Below are 15,570 nucleotides of genomic sequence, written 5' to 3'. Positions count from 1 at the left end.
TTATAATTATTATTGTTGTTGAAAAAAAAAAGGCAGATGGAATTGGTAAGCGCACAAGTTGGTATTGGCAAAACCGACCTCCTCGACTTGCCTGATTACACAGACATCAACGTGCAAATTGCAATCATGTTTTCTTTTGGCCTGTTATGTGAAATTAACAAATCATGAACACAGAATGAAATCCAAATTAATATTTAATTAGGCAACGATCGGTAGCTCCCTAGCTGGCAGCTACCCTATTTCTGCAGTAACTCCACAGATAATTTTAAAAGTATCACATGCATTGGTGAATATAAGGGTGACAGGCACCAGAAAGTAAAATTTCCCATACAAACACAAGGAAGATAAAAGAAACCATCATCAGCCAACAAATGAAACATACTCAAACACTGCAACTGTTAAATAAATTCTAGCTTCTGATTTTCCTGGCTAATTTCCTTTATAGTTGAGAATGGAAGATTGATTGAACAATTACAAAGCACCTGCAATGATCACAGATGATGCGGCCAGAACTCTATTTCCAGAGGACCATAATTGTTTAATGAACTTTCTATTGCAGCCTGGTATCACAATCAGTGTAATGAACATCCAGGTTCTTTACATCAAGTTAAACACTGAATGTTATATGATCTAATATGCTGAACTTCTAAGATGAAGAAAAAAAATCTAGAAGTTTCAAAGATGGTGTGTTATTGTCAATTGCAAAACAATAACTGCATGCATGCTCCATCTACCTTTCCTATGAAAAAGGTGCTTCACGATTACAAGTCCTTAAAATCTCCTACATCACTGCCACCACGAAACTGGACCTAAACCATCACCATCAATCGATCCCTGCAAAACTAAGAACTAATTAGAAAAAGTTCCTGCAAAGCATTGTTGTTTGCCAAGGAACACGAAATGGATAAAAAAGAAGAGCTGCACTAGCATCACTATTTCCTTAAGAGAGGGAGAGAGGTTGTTGAGTTGTTTTTTAACAAAGCTCCACCTCAATGCGACCTTTTATAAACTTGCAGTTTCATTTATCATCACAGACTCCTGTTCGACTTGTTTGCAAGTGTAAGAACACAATAAAGAATATTTAATAGCAGACTGGAAAAAAGAAAAAGAAAACAGAAAACAAGGATAGAAAGTTTAGGTGGTAAGAGTGTCGGGAGGAAGCGTAGGTGGCAAAGAAAAACAAGAAACAAAATCTCCTGCTCTTTGGTTCAGCATAAAAGCAGTCTTTAAGGAAACATGGTTTTACATGCAATGCTACAACATTTCTACATTGAAGTTAGGAGGACAAACTTACTGTAATCACCATCGGTGCAAATGGCTCCCCTTGTTGCTCAATAGGAGTTGGGGGATATGCTACACTGATAACTTTAAACCTTATCTAGCATTTGGAAAGAAAAAGTAAGAAACAAGTTGAAGTTTAGAGCATTTTCCTATAAAAGAAGAGACACCACCAACCTCATCAATGCCATCTACAAAAAACTCTTCGCCATTAAATTCCCACACCCATAGGACCTTGTACCTGCAATTTTCATTATAAACATTCACAATTCATTATTTGTCAACATAGATGTAAAATGCGAGGCAAGAAAAGAAGAAGAAAAATGCCAAGTAGAGGAGATTCCATTTCCAATTATCATTCCAATACAGGAAACTAGATGGGGAACTTTACCTATTCTCTGGGTCTGGAACATGACGGGATGGTTTTTGTATAAGACCGGCTGGTATGTTAATATCATCAAAAAATCCAAGTGACACTGTCGAATATGGTTTCAACATCAGTACGCAGGAACCATGTACATATAGCTCAAAGCAATGAAACAAAACAGAAATTAAAGAATGCAAAATGTTGGCTTAATTTTTGCAACGAGTAAAACCAAAAAGACATTGATAAAACAAACAAGATCATGCTGTAAGAAAATGGATCCATTAAATAGCCTCCCATCCTAGCAACCTGTAAAACCCAACATACACCAGCATATTACCTAGATAACCCCTGGGAATGACTATTCATGATCCTGAGCCCAGAAAAAATGAGCAACCCAGCCTACAGAACATACAATGACGGGGAAACTTCCAAAGTGTCCCCACCCCCTTGTTGCCAAAAGAGGTGGAAGATGCAAAAAACATGAAAGCTGCAGCCTGCAGTTGCAATTAGTTGCGTCTCTGTGAAAGAAGCTCACTGAGAGAAAGGACCATTTTAAAAGTTAAAGAACTTGCAGAGGCAAGTTAACCAAAGATAAAGGATACCAATGATATGACTTGAGAAAACAAGTGCTTATATTAAATTATAATTTGTGAAGCAACAGATGGATTCTCTACAATTCTGTCCCCACAGATAAAAAAAACAAAGCATCATGCCAGTTAACTGATGCAGTCCTCAAAAACTTCCTGCATCAACTACAGCCTCTAGTCAATTTATCATGCCATGGAAAAATTGCAATATCAAAAAAGATTGTACTATAAAAAAAAGAGGTGGAGAAGATAGAAACAAATGATATGCGGAAGTAACTGTTGAACATACAGTGCAAACCATCTGCAGTGGATTCTTTAAGTTTCGCAGATATAATCTCTCCCACAAAAGGACGAAAAACAATCATTCTAAACTCCACCTGTCAAAAAAATAAAACACCATTTACTCACTGCAGATTAGTTCTTTAGTAAAAGCAGACACTTCTTGTAAGTACACTGAAAGTGTTTTACATAGATATTCAACAAAAGTGACAGCGTCTGCCCCTCCAAACAAGTTCACATATTTTATAATTCAACAGTCTAACTGAAAGTTGAAACCATTGTCAAGGAAAAGAAACACGCTTCGCAACTAAAATTCTAGAAATGTGGAAGATGGCACATAGGCACTAGCTAAATTTACCCTTTTCTTGGAGGCAACCAAGGAAGGACCCAATTCTAGTGAATCGTGAGCTGTGAACTAATGAATCCACAATAAGTTTCACAGCATCAATGAGGGTTTACTTCTACCTAGGGAAGATGGCATCTTCCCTAGGTAGTATACTCAAAACGTTATTGAAAGAAACAAAGATAAATAAAATGGAAAAAGTCTACACAAACTACACAAAGATTTGAAATTCAGGGGGGATAAATTGTCCATATGGTTAAGACAATATTCACATAAAACACATCTATTAGACTCAAAATGCTAGCACAAAAAAAAAAGGGAAATACAAGCACAAAAAGGAAAAGCCATGGCTTACCGTATACGTTGAAGCACCTTCACCGGGCGATATAAAGCCACCATCAATTTTTCTGATGTCATAGATTGAAATACAAAGTCCCAGCTTTGATATAACCTTCATTGCAAACAATAATTTCCATTTTTACTCAATATTTCAAAGTGCTTAACATGAAAATACAAGGACAGAAAGGAAGAAATATACAAAGGGAAATAGTAACTACCTTATCCAAGAAGATATTTTGAAGCTCTTCCTTGATAGCATCTTGGAGAGGAAGATTCAGAAGACGAGGAGGCAATAGCATCTTGTGCTCTATCAAGCTCAGATAGAACATCTTTTTTTCTTTTTTCTTTTCTTTTCTTTCTGAATTTGCCTACCAAATAGTTTTCATAAACCAGAAAAAGAAAAACAGAGAAAAAAGCCAAAAGCAGCGGATGATTAAATTGAACAGCAAATACTACATGGTCTGCTTCATATTAATTCACTGATAACACTTACTTTGTTAACTGAAACACGATCAGTAGGAGCTAAAATCAGAGCCTTGCCGTAGAAAGGAGCGTTGCAGGAGGAGGAGGAGGAGGAGGAGGAGGCGGGGTTTTTTTTGTAATCGCGTTTTGTATAGGGTTTGGGTAAAAAAAAAAAAAAGGGAAAATAAGCAAAGATCGCGCGTGTTTTTTTATAAATATAATAAAGGGAAAAGGACCAATTTTTTTAACCAATGAGCAATGGACACGTGTACGGCTATATTTCTCACCGCTCGTGTTCTTTCTTATTATCGGCGGGACAGAGCAGCAGGAACATTGAGAAACCAGAGTAGTTTTCTTCACTCTATACTCCAATATTATCAATCATCCGTGTTCAGTTTTGCGACATGTGGCAGTTATTGAGGTCTCTTCGTTATCGACAACCTCGACCAGCTATCCGTGTTCCTCGACAGGTCTCTCACTGTCTCCTCCCTGTTGCAATCATGAAAAAAGAGCTGCTGATCCGTTTCTTTTCAGAATCGGTCTTCCTGCGTTCGATTTCTATCTGTTTTCTACTTTTTTATTATATTTTATTGTTCTTCTCTCCGTGTTTTATTTTTTCCCCAGAAATGGCCTGCGTTCGATTTCTATCTGCTCTCTACTTCTGTAATATATTTTATTGTTCTTCTCTTCTGTGTTTTTAACATTTTTGCTGAAAAGTCTTAAAAAATCATGATTTAATAATGTTAATTTGTATTTTTATTATCTGTGGTATCAGATTTTGGGCAGTCAAAAGAGAAAGATTCCTAATGTTGAGGCTGGGTATGTGTATTCATGGTCATGAAGTTAGTTTTTAATCTGATATTGTGATTGAATTTTAAGTGAACAAACAATAAAATTTTATTGTAAATTATTAGGAATGATTTATATTTATTTTTGCTTCTTTATCATTTGTAGTTCCATGGATGGGTTTCGTCTGTATTGTTCCGAGCTTGATGAAATGGAGGCTAAGCTTGCTTCATGGTCGTTTGCTTTTGTTTTTGAAACTTTTTCAAATGTATCCCAGTGTCAGCTATCACTCTTGCATTTTAGCTTGCTGGGGAAGCCCATGCCAGAAGGGGAGGCGAGCTTGATTTTATTTTTTCACATCTAAACCCAGTATTCAAGTTTTGATTCTTTTGTTGGTGAATCAGCTTCATGGACATTTGCCCCAACCCTATTGCCTAGGTGTCTGGAGAAGTTGAGGAAAGAGGTGAATGACCATTGGTGTTGTGAACCTGGTTTCAACGCCTCTGGAAATGGTACGTGTTTCTGATTAATGATAAACTTTTCACTGATCAGTTTATGCATCGTCTTTGGATCATGGTGTTGGAGATCCAGAAGAAGATGGATATCTTTGTTAGCCTTCAGTAAGTAATTGTATACTTTATTAACATGCACAATTTTTTTTCAGTGTAAGCTGTTTTTTTTTTAATGGAAGGTTAAACATGCCTATAAATCCTATTTTCATGCTCGTTGCAGGCACATAAAGTGGTCATAGTTGAAGGAAATTATCTATTGTTGGAAGATGGGGCTTGGAAGGATGTGTCTTCAATGTTTGATGAGAAATGGTAAATGTTATGCTCTTCTTCTTCTTTTTCTTTTTTGGTAATCATGGATGTTTGGGTCAGCTTACATTCACCTCGATTAAGTCTCCAAGATCCTGAAATTAATGACTATTTAAATCTTCAATGATCCTGAGATTTGTGATACTCAAATTAATGACCTCTAAAAAACAAGCTCAGGGTTATGTTCTTGCTAGGCTAGTACTTGTTTTCAATGTTTGATGAGAGATGGTAAGTGTTATGTTCTTGCTAGGCTATTTTCCTTCTCTATTTTGTCGTGGAGTATGCCGCTGAGTATTCATGTCAGATTTTTTTCATTAGTGTTATTTTCCCTAGTTTTTATACGTCTGACAGGGCTGACATGTAGCAATAATGTTGAGAGCTGTTCATGCTTAAGGGCAACTTTACACTCTTAAGTTCTGCTTCTGAGAGCTTTTCTCACGTGGTTCAAATCAGTGTTTCAAAATCTGTTTTATGAATGTCCTCTATTGGCATGAGACAGAATTTCGGGGTCACTTTGAACCTTGTATCTTTACATTGGATTATCCTCTCATGATGCTGTCCGTGCCAGAATATGGAATTAAAAGCACATGAAAATGAAGATTTAAGTCTGGAAGTTAGATATCAACATAGTCTTTAGATTGCAATGTGTTGCAAACCTGCAGTCCAATTTAGTCAACATCATCTTGGGTTCGTGATGCTGTTGAGATTAGTAATTGCTGTTTCCCTTGCTTTGCTAATTTATGAAACCAGACGTGAGCAATTGGCACTTAATTCTTACAGGCCATACACTTAATGAAAACGTCCAATTACTAACCTTTTTCCACATCTTTTCAACTCCCCGTTTAACACACAAGATTTTCCTATAGGATAGAATTGTATAGACTGTTATGAGCAGATGGTAACTTTAACTTGAATGTTTTGAGGTTGGGTGAATTGCTTCACCATCTTGGAAATGTGCCCCACCTTCACAGCAAGCCACTTTTATCTATCTTCTGTTTTTTTTTTTTTTAAGGTTTATTGATGTGGACACCGATACAGAAAGGCAGATAGTTTTAAAGAGACACTTCGAAAGGCATGGGCACATTTTCTTTTTTTACTGGTTACTGCTCCTACAGTTCTACTAGGGAAAGGAAGGAAAGTCTTGTGATTTTAGTTCTATGCTGTCTAACAGGAAAGCCTCCGGATGTTTCAAAATGGCCATTCATATCCCACGAAGTCGGGCTAATTTCTCCTCCAAGAACAGAAAACGATGGCAGATTGGTGTCCAGATTTCCAAACAACAAAAGCCGAAGATTACGTGTGGTTTACGGGTAATTTGATTATTTATTTGTTTATTTTCTTAGGGTATTATGTTATTTGGATGTGAAAGGAGCATGCTCCCATAGTACCTTTTTGTATCTTGAAACATTCCTCACCGTTATCAGCTTGATGTGCAGTTTCATGGCTACCCTGTTCGTCTCTAATCCTAGCTGCACTTCTTACGCTTTTCTATCCATCAAACAAAAGCAATTTATGAGAGTCAAACAAGAGAGAAGGAGGAGTTGAGAAGCAAGACAATACATAAATTGCACAGATAAATTTAAGAAAGTTCTGCTACAAGATGGGGAAAAAAAAAAAGCCAAATTCTTTGCAAGATTTTTACATTCCTTGTCAACACTGAAATGAGTTTGGCTTTAGAGGGACAATCCTGATTCCTCATCCTCCTCGAGGGAGGATGTGTAGACAAAGTAGAGAGACCAGATGAGAGCAAACACACCCAACAGGACCCAAACAAGAAGGTTGTTGCTCAAACCAAAGGGAAGTCCTGTTCCTTCGGTGGACAATCTCTCATCCACCAGAGCCAAGGCTGGACTTGATATGGTTGCAGCACACACAGCTGCCATCATTGATGCACTCATTCCCTTGCTTTTTTCCTCCACAGTTGGCTTTCCCTCCATGGAGCAGCTCACTTTTCCCTTCTTTGCTATTGCGGGCAAGCCTGGATTCATTAATGAAGTTGAATAAAGCAGGATATTGAACAGAATAGAATGCCCAGTCAAATGACGATAACTCTGATCAAGTCAACATATTCTTCATCCTATCCACTTATTACAGTCATTAGATCCATGTTTTTTTGTTGAGAAAGATGCAGTATCTACTTTGATAGGAAGAAGAAGCTGAGAGGAAGCTGATGGCCTTACGAAGAACATGTGAGGAAGAGACTCCTACAGACGGCCTGTGTGCAAGGGCTGCACGAACGATTGATGATGTAGCGGTACTAGCAGTGATGGTGGCCATATTTCTTCAATTTGGAAGAAACTCGCTTCAGGACTGAGTGCAACTACAAAGGATACCAAAGAAGAAGAAGAAGCGAAGGGTACCGCAAGATTTTACAAATAATATCATGTATCCAAATAAAGTGTGTCCAGCGCACCACATAACATGGCTAGGTAGGGCAGCCCCACATTTGATATCCGCTATCGTAGGAGTCCAACCACCTTCTTCCACGTGCGACATAATCCAGTTATGAGGCCAAGTAATTATAAAGCGGTGAGTCAGTGACATGGAGCCGCATCTTTCCATAGCTGAGATCATCGAACCGGCTTCAAGTTTCATTCGTTATTGCCAGTAAAAGCTGTGGGACTCACTTTTGGCTGGTAGGGACGTGGTTCAATCACAGTGAATGATCTCGAGATATATGGGGGCATTTTCTGATGTTAAGTAGAAAAATACTTGTTTATGTTTTCTTTTGAAAATGTGATAATAATGATTTTTTAAAATGTTTTTTTATTTAAAAATATATTAAAATAATATTTTTTTATTTTTAAAAATTATTTTTTACATAAAGCAAATAATTAATCACAGCATAATAACAAAACCACCGCAGGCTGCAAACCCCTGAGACCATGAACTGCACCAAACCCGTGTACAGGGCGAGTTGACAGTATAATCTCAGCATGGCAAGATGGGAGTCAAACCCCTGACATCAGACGAGGGAACTCCCGGTCTTACCAACTGAGCTACCCATGAGAGGTTAATACATGCTGATGCTCGTAAATGATCTATATATATATGTGTGATATTAAGAGCACGTTAATCAAAACATGGAATAATCGAGAGTGGAGTGAATATCTATTGAAGATGAACAATGCTAAATCAGCAAACATGTTTTTCAGAACAGCAGGGATAACATAAATCCAGAAAGCATATCAGCATGTGCAAGCATAAGCAATTGTGAACAAGAGATATTCACGTACCAGTTGCAAGTATTTATTGTAGAGAGCAATTAAATTATGTCTCTTCCACTCTTGCAATCAAACAAATGCATTCCTAATGCCCATGCGCATGCCTTGACATCAAACCTCTAAATCACAAATGGATCCGATAAATTGATGAACATCTCCATCCGGCGAAATGAAGCTTCCCCTTGACGGCAAGTGTCCACTGCTCCAATTACTTTTTTATTCATATTAAGACTCCAAAGACCAGCTGGATCCTTTTGCACTACCACATCATGGTCAAATAGCACAATCTTATCATCTGTGGGAAGACATCTGGTAGATAGAAACGAAGATGGTTCAGTGCAGAATTATATCTTGAATAACGGGAATTTTGTTGCTTGAATGTTGAATTGTAATTAATTGGCGGGAACCCTTCAAAATGGACAATGCTCTGGATCTGAATTGTAGCTTTGCCAGTACGATTCAATATGAACCACATTGAGATCGCTGGGAGATTGAGGGTATCAGTCACAACGTGAAAAACAATTTTCTCTGGCTCCTGTCAGAAGTCAAAGCAATAAAAAACATCAGCTTTGTTGCACACCTCAACTCAAAGTAAGCCATGGCACAATATTCAATTTGAAAAGCTTTTTCCCAGGTATCTAAGCCAACCACATGCACGGAGAATGACATCAGTACCAGATTCCTGCCATAGCTAATGATTTCTGATGGTACAAGGCCAAGAATAAGACTGGCATATTCCAAAAAAGTAGTAGAAAGGCTACAACTAGAGAGTCACATAAAACAAGAAAATAGAAGCAGGAAATAGAACATTAAGATGTTGATTTTCACAGCTAGCTTCCTGAACCATATAGAAATTTCACCCAATTTCAAGCCTACTCCACAATAAAAAAGGGAAGAAATCATGTTGTTACAAAGTCAGCTTATTTGTGATCCATGGCAATGCGATGCTATTGCATCTTTTAGGAGTTTTTTTCACAAACCTCCAAGGCCTGCCACCTAGGCTCTCCTCGCTTAAATTTCTTTTCCCTCTCCATAAAATTTTCTTAACGGCGCAATGCTCACACGATTGCTAGGACATACAAAAAATATTGTTTCGACTCGGACAGGATGTATAATATTCTGGCAAATATGATACAAGTTTGTTTGCAGGCACAATTTTTTTTCTCTTGGAAAGAGAAAAGGTGTCAGTCTTAACATAGGAACCACTAATGGGAGCCTGTCCACTTGCTGGAGATGATTTAATTGCCGCTTATATTTATTCCAAATAATTTTTCTCTGTAACTACGCAAGTTATAACAGCCTCATCAGAAGCCTGAGGTGAAATCTCTATACACAGGCTAAAAAACAATTAAGAAAGGCAGATGCAGTTTACCATGGCAGAGGACACAGTAGAATTGACAACCACTGCACAGGCCAGAACATTGTCAGTGAAAACAGCAGAGTGATGGAGATCTGGATCCTGCACTCTTTGCTGGTTAGGGAGCTGTCTTTCCTCAGCTGGCAAGGCAAAATCTTCAGCAGTCAACCGCATAGAAAGGCAGTGTAGGCCTTTCGGTGTAGTCCTTCCTGCAAGCTGAACAAGATATGTTGCTTGATTCTTCTGTGCTCGAACCTCTTCTTCAGCATTGTAAGTCATGGGGCGGAGCTTCGAAGCCATGGCAGAGCAGTCTGGGAAAACACGACTGAATTTTGACAACATAACCTCCAAGGATCTCATTTTCTGAAGTGCACTGTAAATGTATTAATGTTCGGATTTCAAACCAATTCAATTCTTCTCCAAAAAAAAAATATGTATATTTATACACATCTTTTAATTTCTACAATATGCACAAGCAATCATCAGATTTTATTTGCTGAACCACATTCTAGAATTCCTTGTTAACTTTAAATTAATGCCCTGCATATTGAAAAAATCAACATCAAATTACAAAGTATAACGATGATGTGATACCTCCTTGCTAAATCTGAGTCCTTGTTGGATGAACTAACAGCTCCTTCTGATTATTTTATTCGGTGTCTCAACTCTTTTACTAAGCGATAGTTACTGCCTGGTGGCCACATACTCTAGTATATGTCTTCCCTCTAAGCACGTAATCTTTCATCTGCTTTACCTTCTTGTCTGTGGATCTCTGAATTGGATGCCCCTGCAGTCAAAACCAGAACATATGACAGACGATTAGAACAGCCGACCATGTTTGTATCTAAAAGGGAGCCGTTTGTTTATGCGGTGCGGCCGATTTTATAAAAAAAATTGAATTTGTTTTCTTTTAAATTATTTTTTTGTTGAATTTAAATATTTTCATGTATTGATGTTAAAATAAATTTTAAAAAATAAAAAATATTATTTTAATATATATCTAAACAAAAATTACTTTTAAAAACAATACTACTATAATATCAAACACTGCTTTATATTACAAAATACCTGAATCACAAGCATAAAAAAATTTCTTAGCAACCAAACAGAATGAAAACTGAAAATTAAGTTAAAAGCGAAACTTCTTACCAAATTTGACAAATCCGAAATCAATTCTACCCGCCCTGCCACAACAAATCCACAAAAAAAAAAAAAATCAATCAAATCACCAATTATAGCAACATCAAAGAAATCTTCAGTGAAAATAACAAGAGATTCAATGATCAGTAAATTTTTTATCCTCAGTAAAGTTCCATTTCCTTATCAACGTGTTTTGAATGTTTAACAAACAGAAACAGAGAAGTGAAAAAAAAATTACCTGCAGAAAAGATAACGACGGGAGCCAGCACAGTTAAATAGAACACAGAGAGTGTCAAAATCCTGTGCCACCGTCGGAATTTTCTCATTTTATATTTAATAAAAAAAAACAAATCCTCGCTATTTTTAGGTTTTATTAAGTTGAAATCAATCATTCTCCAAAAAGCACATTTCACAGACTCGTCAAATGAACACAAATTCGATTCTTTGGGCCCTTTTGCCTGTTTTAACATTTAAGGCGTGGGAAGCATTTTAAAAAAAATTAAATGTGATTGATTTCAATGGACAAAGCAATGATTGCTCCATTACAGTTAAAATCGAATTGGGAATCTTCTGGCCACGTGGCTGGAGATGGACAGCCTGATCTTTTTTGGGGGGCTTTGTTATCTGTTAGTGTTGCTCTTTAGTCCGGGAAGTTGCAATGATGCAGCAGACAAGTCTTGTTGTGTCCTTTTCGGGTTTTTTTAAAAAAAATAAACATTTTTTAATTAATTTTTTTTTCCGTGTTTGTTTTCTTGTTCTGTATAATTATATTTTTCTGATTTTTTTTATTTTAAAAAATAGTTTTTCTGTTTTGTTTTTTCTATTTAATATTATAATGGTTTTATAGTTTTTCTATGTGATGGTTATAGTATTTTTTTTTGGCAAGCGAGACTAACATTAATTAAAAATTAAGCATTTTGAGTATTTTTTTTATAGTCATGATGTTATTAATTTTTTAGTATTTTGACTTGCGATAAATCTCATGATTTTTTATTTTATTTGCATCGGTTGGTATTATAGTTTAACAATTCCTAATAGTTTTTTATTGGGGATTGCAAACGATATATATCAGAGCTTGACAATTTGTATTAATTAGTTGTTGTGTGTTGTTAAATAATCATGGTTAAAAAAAATCGCAAAATAAGATATGATTATGTGAGGAAATGAGGAGGTTCTCTAAAAAAAAAAAACATTAAAAAACAAGTATATTGTTCCCCTTTGAATCAATTGTTATTGAAAATCCCGGTGTTGGGATCCCTATAAAGCACTCTGCTTAAAGGTGTTGTATTAGAAACTCATGAATGAAAGAACAGATTGTTTAACATAAAAGAATGTTAATAGTGGATGATAATTTATGACTAAGCTTTGAATTCCATGACGAGATCCCTCAATTTTGGGAAAATTGGCGAATTAATTTATTTTTTAGAAAATAAATATTTTTTTTTATTTAATTTTCCATTATATATTATTATATTTTTATATCTTTTTTCTATTTGAAGAAAAATAGTCTTTCTATTTTATTTTTCTTACCCGACAGTACAGGGGTTTTATATTTTTGTTAGATAAAGATAACTTTTTGACAAATGAGAGTATGATGAATAAAAATTAAATAATTTAGGTGTTTTTCCATAATTATGATGCTTTTAATATTCTAGAGTTTTTTAACTTATAACAAATCTATTATTTTTTAACTGTGTCCACGCTACTTTCTCTCGCATTGGGATAGCAACGCATAATGGACAAATTATTAAGTGAATTTTGTTTATGATTTAGGTCATGATGAGATTCATTATGTAAGGATGGTTGAGTATATAAAATTAAATGGTCAATAAGATCGGTTCTCTCTCTTTAAAAAAAAACATTATTTTCCATAATTATAATTATTGGTTGTCACTTGTTACTTTGTTTATTTTAAAATTAATGTCGAGTAAAATTATGATATTTTATTTTATAATTTCCTAATTCTGCAACAAAAAATAAAAATTCCTAACTTGCTTTTTATCATTTGTTTGTATATACTATGGCAAGTCAAATCAAATTACACCATTTTTTATCCATTTTTTTTTTATCACGCTCGATAGAGAATTAAAATAACTATTAAAATAACTGTCACAACAAGTGTGAAAGGCTAACTTAAATCACTTTACATAGAGTATAGAAATTAAATTTCAAACATTTATTAAAATCTAAAAATTGAACTTGAAATATATATATAGTTCGCCAAAAGATGGAAACAAATTCTGTAAATAATGGAGCATGATTTGATGAGATTTTTTAATTTAGTTTGAGAAAGCCTCTCACAAAGTTTTAGACAACCTGGTACAAGGCCACTTATAACCCGGCCCCTGCAATCTCAAGCATGAACCAAACATACATGCCCTGGAGCCAACTACTCACCATCGGGTGATTTATCCCTTAAATATTTTGATATTATGATTATTATCAACGGTACATAATCTATAAAACTCATAACTTATCATTATTATTATTTTTAGAGATTCGTTGTCACTCTAGGCATTCGTTGCCTCTTTTTTTTTTTTTGAATTTTTGTAAACACATGCAATATAATCATAATCACGTGTCATAATCTAGTGAAAGCGTTGAGAAAAAAAAGAACTATTTATTTCAGAATCCGAAGGGAACAGTATAAAAGAAAGGAAAATCTCAAAAAATAAAAAAGCCGGTGGTCGAAGACTAGACAACCATCGCAGCATTTTGTAATCATCAAACGAATGCTCGCATTTTTTACATAGAATGGAATCTTTGTGCGAACTTGCTGACTAATCAAGGATTGTATACGTGCTAAATTTGAAGTTCACCATTTTAATCCCTCACCTGTAGAACGTGATATGCAGATTATAGTTTTTATATTCACGGAACTTCAAGCCCCTTTATTTACAAAACAAAAAACAATAAAAAAAACCTTTTTTATATTGCAAGGGTGTTTATTTTACATAAAATATTTTATTGCTTTATATATATATATATAATTTTTTCCGTGAAATATTTATATGATTTTTTTTTATAAAAAAATTGTAAATAAATAATGATAACGCGGTAAGGTTTTGATACACCGACACAATAATAGTTGTAGGAGTGAATCCAATACTAGTGCGAGTGACAGAAATACTAACTGTAATAATGATGATAATAGAGCAGTCACAATAATGAATGTGGCAATGGTTGTAAATTGTGAATGTTGCAGTGGATGTAAAGTAATGATGGGGTGGTGACAACGATGGTAGAAGTGGAGGTTACGACGGCGGAACACAATAATAATGGTTTATATTGATTTGAATGAATCATTATTATTGAAGTAGTAGCCCTTAGCAAGGTTTAAAAGGCTAGTACTTCAAATTATATTTTTTATTATTAATATAGATGTTTAAATGAATTTATGTGTATTTTGATTAATTTCATGAATTTTTAAATTAATATTTATATAAATCTTTAATAACTCTAAAATTTATAACACTTGAATTGATAATTTCTAAAAACTCAAACTTAAAAACTAATTAATAAAACTACATACTTCAAAATTAATTAGCACTTCAAACTGGCATAGAAGAGTTGACGCAAATTTAATATGAGCTACCTTTGAAGTAGTGGAAACATGTTATTTGGTCATGCTAATTATCTAGGAACAAGTGCAAAAACTTGCTGAATCTCTCCTCTCTCTCTCTCTCTCTCTCATGATATTTGACTTTCACCGCCTCGTCACCTGACCTTTTTTTTAAGAGCATTGCATATAACTCCAACGACAATTTGTGTCTAATTCTTCGGAAAGCCCTATTCTTCTCCATAATTACACGTTTATCCGGTAATTTCATTAGTTTTACATGATTCGTTCTTTTATTTAATTTTTTTTTTTTCCTTACTACTGGGTCTTCTTTCTGTGGTCTGGGTCATCCCTTTACTAGTTCTCTGTTCCAATTTGTGGAGTTCCTATGGTTTACAGACACTAGAGGCTATTTTAAGTTTACGAGATGCACATAGGAGAATCTTGGAGACTGCTGCACATCTGCTTTGGATAGCGAACTTCGATGTGCTTGTATTAGTTCTTTGGGTCTCAATGATTAGGATGCCCTTCTTCTGTGACCATTTTTGGACTAATTAATTACAGCTAGAATTAGTCAAGATTTGGCTTGGAGAAGCAAACATTTCATCTACTTTTACTTAGCCTTCGACGCAGGATTTTTCTCTTCTTTGAATTTCTTCAGTATTTTATCACATTTCGTAGGAAGACCCTGTTTTTGTAGAATTGATATTGAGTGGTGAATATCTCAAGTCTTGGAATAATCACCTGAGATATTGCTCGGTAGCTTCTACCAAATAGAGTTAGCAAAAACAGGGCTTCTGGTTTCTTCATTCTTTTCTGTTTGCTGGTAAAAGACTTGCTTTACATTATGCAGTTGTCAATTGGATCGCCGGTATAACCCATAACAGTTTCATGACTACGTTACCTCACCTGTGATTCCTTATCAGAGCATTAAATTCCTTTGTCTAAAGATGTTCCATTGAAGCTAACTAAACTGCTTAAAGCTAGCTTCTATCTGCCCAAATGCAGTGATATGAACTCTCCGCTGTCAC

At 35.3% G+C, this 15,570-nt stretch overlaps 4 protein-coding genes across 17 annotated transcripts; 1 reads left to right on the top strand and 3 right to left on the bottom strand.

Moving 5' to 3' along the window:
• Window positions 1-420: 420 nt before the first annotated feature.
• LOC118049289 (uncharacterized) lies at window positions 421-3,839 on the bottom strand. 3 transcript variants are annotated; one of them, XM_035059239.2, is made up of 8 exons: window positions 3,687-3,837; window positions 3,412-3,561; window positions 3,210-3,305; window positions 2,522-2,609; window positions 1,670-1,754; window positions 1,456-1,519; window positions 1,295-1,378; window positions 421-842 (listed from the first exon to the last, which is right to left on the bottom strand). In XM_035059239.2, the coding sequence occupies exons 2-8, from the start codon at window positions 3,520-3,522 to the stop codon at window positions 810-812; spliced, it is 561 nt and encodes a 186-aa protein (XP_034915130.1). In that variant the 5' UTR covers window positions 3,523-3,561; window positions 3,687-3,837; the 3' UTR covers window positions 421-809. The 3 variants fall into 3 exon arrangements, 2 of the variants coding, with proteins under 2 accessions (XP_034915130.1, XP_034915129.1); XM_035059238.2 differs by having other exon boundaries at window positions 421-834; window positions 3,687-3,836; XR_012169230.1 differs by lacking the exons at window positions 421-842; window positions 1,295-1,378 and adding an exon at window positions 1,983-2,179 and having other exon boundaries at window positions 1,465-1,519; window positions 3,687-3,839.
• Window positions 3,840-3,920: 81 nt separating this feature from the next.
• Window positions 3,921-8,018, top strand: LOC118049290 (uncharacterized). 7 transcript variants are annotated; one of them, XM_073407623.1, is made up of 8 exons: window positions 3,921-4,125; window positions 4,280-4,318; window positions 4,431-4,474; window positions 4,610-4,904; window positions 4,987-5,061; window positions 5,174-5,262; window positions 6,272-6,569; window positions 6,696-8,018. In XM_073407623.1, the coding sequence occupies exons 1-4, from the start codon at window positions 4,060-4,062 to the stop codon at window positions 4,803-4,805; spliced, it is 345 nt and encodes a 114-aa protein (XP_073263724.1). In that variant the 5' UTR covers window positions 3,921-4,059; the 3' UTR covers window positions 4,806-4,904; window positions 4,987-5,061; window positions 5,174-5,262; window positions 6,272-6,569; window positions 6,696-8,018. The 7 variants fall into 7 exon arrangements, 5 of the variants coding, with proteins under 5 accessions (XP_073263724.1, XP_073263723.1, XP_073263725.1 ...); XM_073407622.1 differs by having other exon boundaries at window positions 4,610-5,061; window positions 6,272-6,331; window positions 6,431-6,569; XM_073407624.1 differs by having other exon boundaries at window positions 4,610-5,061; window positions 6,272-6,331; window positions 6,413-6,569.
• Window positions 6,801-7,581, bottom strand: LOC140954148 (photosystem II reaction center W protein, chloroplastic-like). Its single transcript, XM_073407620.1, has 2 exons — window positions 7,440-7,581; window positions 6,801-7,237 (listed from the first exon to the last, which is right to left on the bottom strand). Exons 1-2 carry the CDS (start codon window positions 7,534-7,536, stop codon window positions 6,933-6,935), a joined length of 402 nt encoding a protein of 133 aa, XP_073263721.1. The 5' UTR covers window positions 7,537-7,581; the 3' UTR covers window positions 6,801-6,932.
• Window positions 7,813-11,419, bottom strand: LOC118049288 (probable galacturonosyltransferase 6). Of its 6 annotated transcripts, none has more exons than XM_073407615.1 (6): window positions 11,219-11,419; window positions 10,990-11,024; window positions 10,435-10,627; window positions 9,856-10,203; window positions 8,496-9,018; window positions 7,813-7,949 (listed from the first exon to the last, which is right to left on the bottom strand). In XM_073407615.1, exons 4-5 carry the CDS (start codon window positions 10,198-10,200, stop codon window positions 8,743-8,745), a joined length of 621 nt encoding a protein of 206 aa, XP_073263716.1. In that variant the 5' UTR covers window positions 10,201-10,203; window positions 10,435-10,627; window positions 10,990-11,024; window positions 11,219-11,419; the 3' UTR covers window positions 7,813-7,949; window positions 8,496-8,742. The 6 variants fall into 6 exon arrangements, with proteins under 6 accessions (XP_073263716.1, XP_073263720.1, XP_073263719.1 ...); XM_073407619.1 differs by lacking the exon at window positions 10,990-11,024 and having other exon boundaries at window positions 9,856-10,127; window positions 10,159-10,213; XM_073407618.1 differs by lacking the exon at window positions 10,990-11,024 and having other exon boundaries at window positions 9,856-10,127; window positions 10,159-10,203.
• Window positions 11,420-15,570: the final 4,151 nt, after the last annotated feature.

Source organism: Populus alba, chromosome 2, assembly GCF_005239225.2.
Source record: "Populus alba chromosome 2, ASM523922v2, whole genome shotgun sequence".
NCBI lineage: Eukaryota > Viridiplantae > Streptophyta > Magnoliopsida > Malpighiales > Salicaceae > Populus > Populus alba.
This window is presented reverse-complemented; position numbering and strand designations above follow the sequence as displayed.

What these genes read in the sequence shown, in the direction of transcription:
- LOC118049289 (XM_035059238.2), bottom strand. Translation starts at nt 3,522, where the DNA reads ATGTTCTATCTGAGCTTGATAGAGCACAAGATGCTATTGCCTCCTCGT. An exon ending in CACTGCAGATGGTTTGCACT is followed by an intron (nt 1,755 to 2,521) that starts GTATGTTCAACA and finishes CATATTCGACAG; the next exon opens with TGTCACTTGGATTTTTTGAT. An exon ending in TTGCACCGATGGTGATTACA is followed by an intron (nt 835 to 1,294) that starts GTAAGTTTGTCC and finishes TTAGTTTTGCAG; the next exon opens with GGATCGATTGATGGTGATGG.
- LOC118049290 (XM_073407623.1), top strand. Translation starts at nt 4,060, where the DNA reads ATGTGGCAGTTATTGAGGTCTCTTCGTTATCGACAACCTCGACCAGCT. An exon ending in CTATCCGTGTTCCTCGACAG is followed by an intron (nt 4,126 to 4,279) that starts GTCTCTCACTGT and finishes TTTTTTCCCCAG; the next exon opens with AAATGGCCTGCGTTCGATTT. An exon ending in ATTCCTAATGTTGAGGCTGG is followed by an intron (nt 4,475 to 4,609) that starts GTATGTGTATTC and finishes TATCATTTGTAG; the next exon opens with TTCCATGGATGGGTTTCGTC.
- LOC140954148 (XM_073407620.1), bottom strand. Translation starts at nt 7,536, where the DNA reads ATGGCCACCATCACTGCTAGTACCGCTACATCATCAATCGTTCGTGCA. An exon ending in CTCTTCCTCACATGTTCTTC is followed by an intron (nt 7,238 to 7,439) that starts GTAAGGCCATCA and finishes TAATGAATCCAG; the next exon opens with GCTTGCCCGCAATAGCAAAG.
- LOC118049288 (XM_073407615.1), bottom strand. Translation starts at nt 10,200, where the DNA reads ATGAGATCCTTGGAGGTTATGTTGTCAAAATTCAGTCGTGTTTTCCCA. An exon ending in CTACTGTGTCCTCTGCCATG is followed by an intron (nt 9,019 to 9,855) that starts GTAAACTGCATC and finishes GACTTCTGACAG; the next exon opens with GAGCCAGAGAAAATTGTTTT.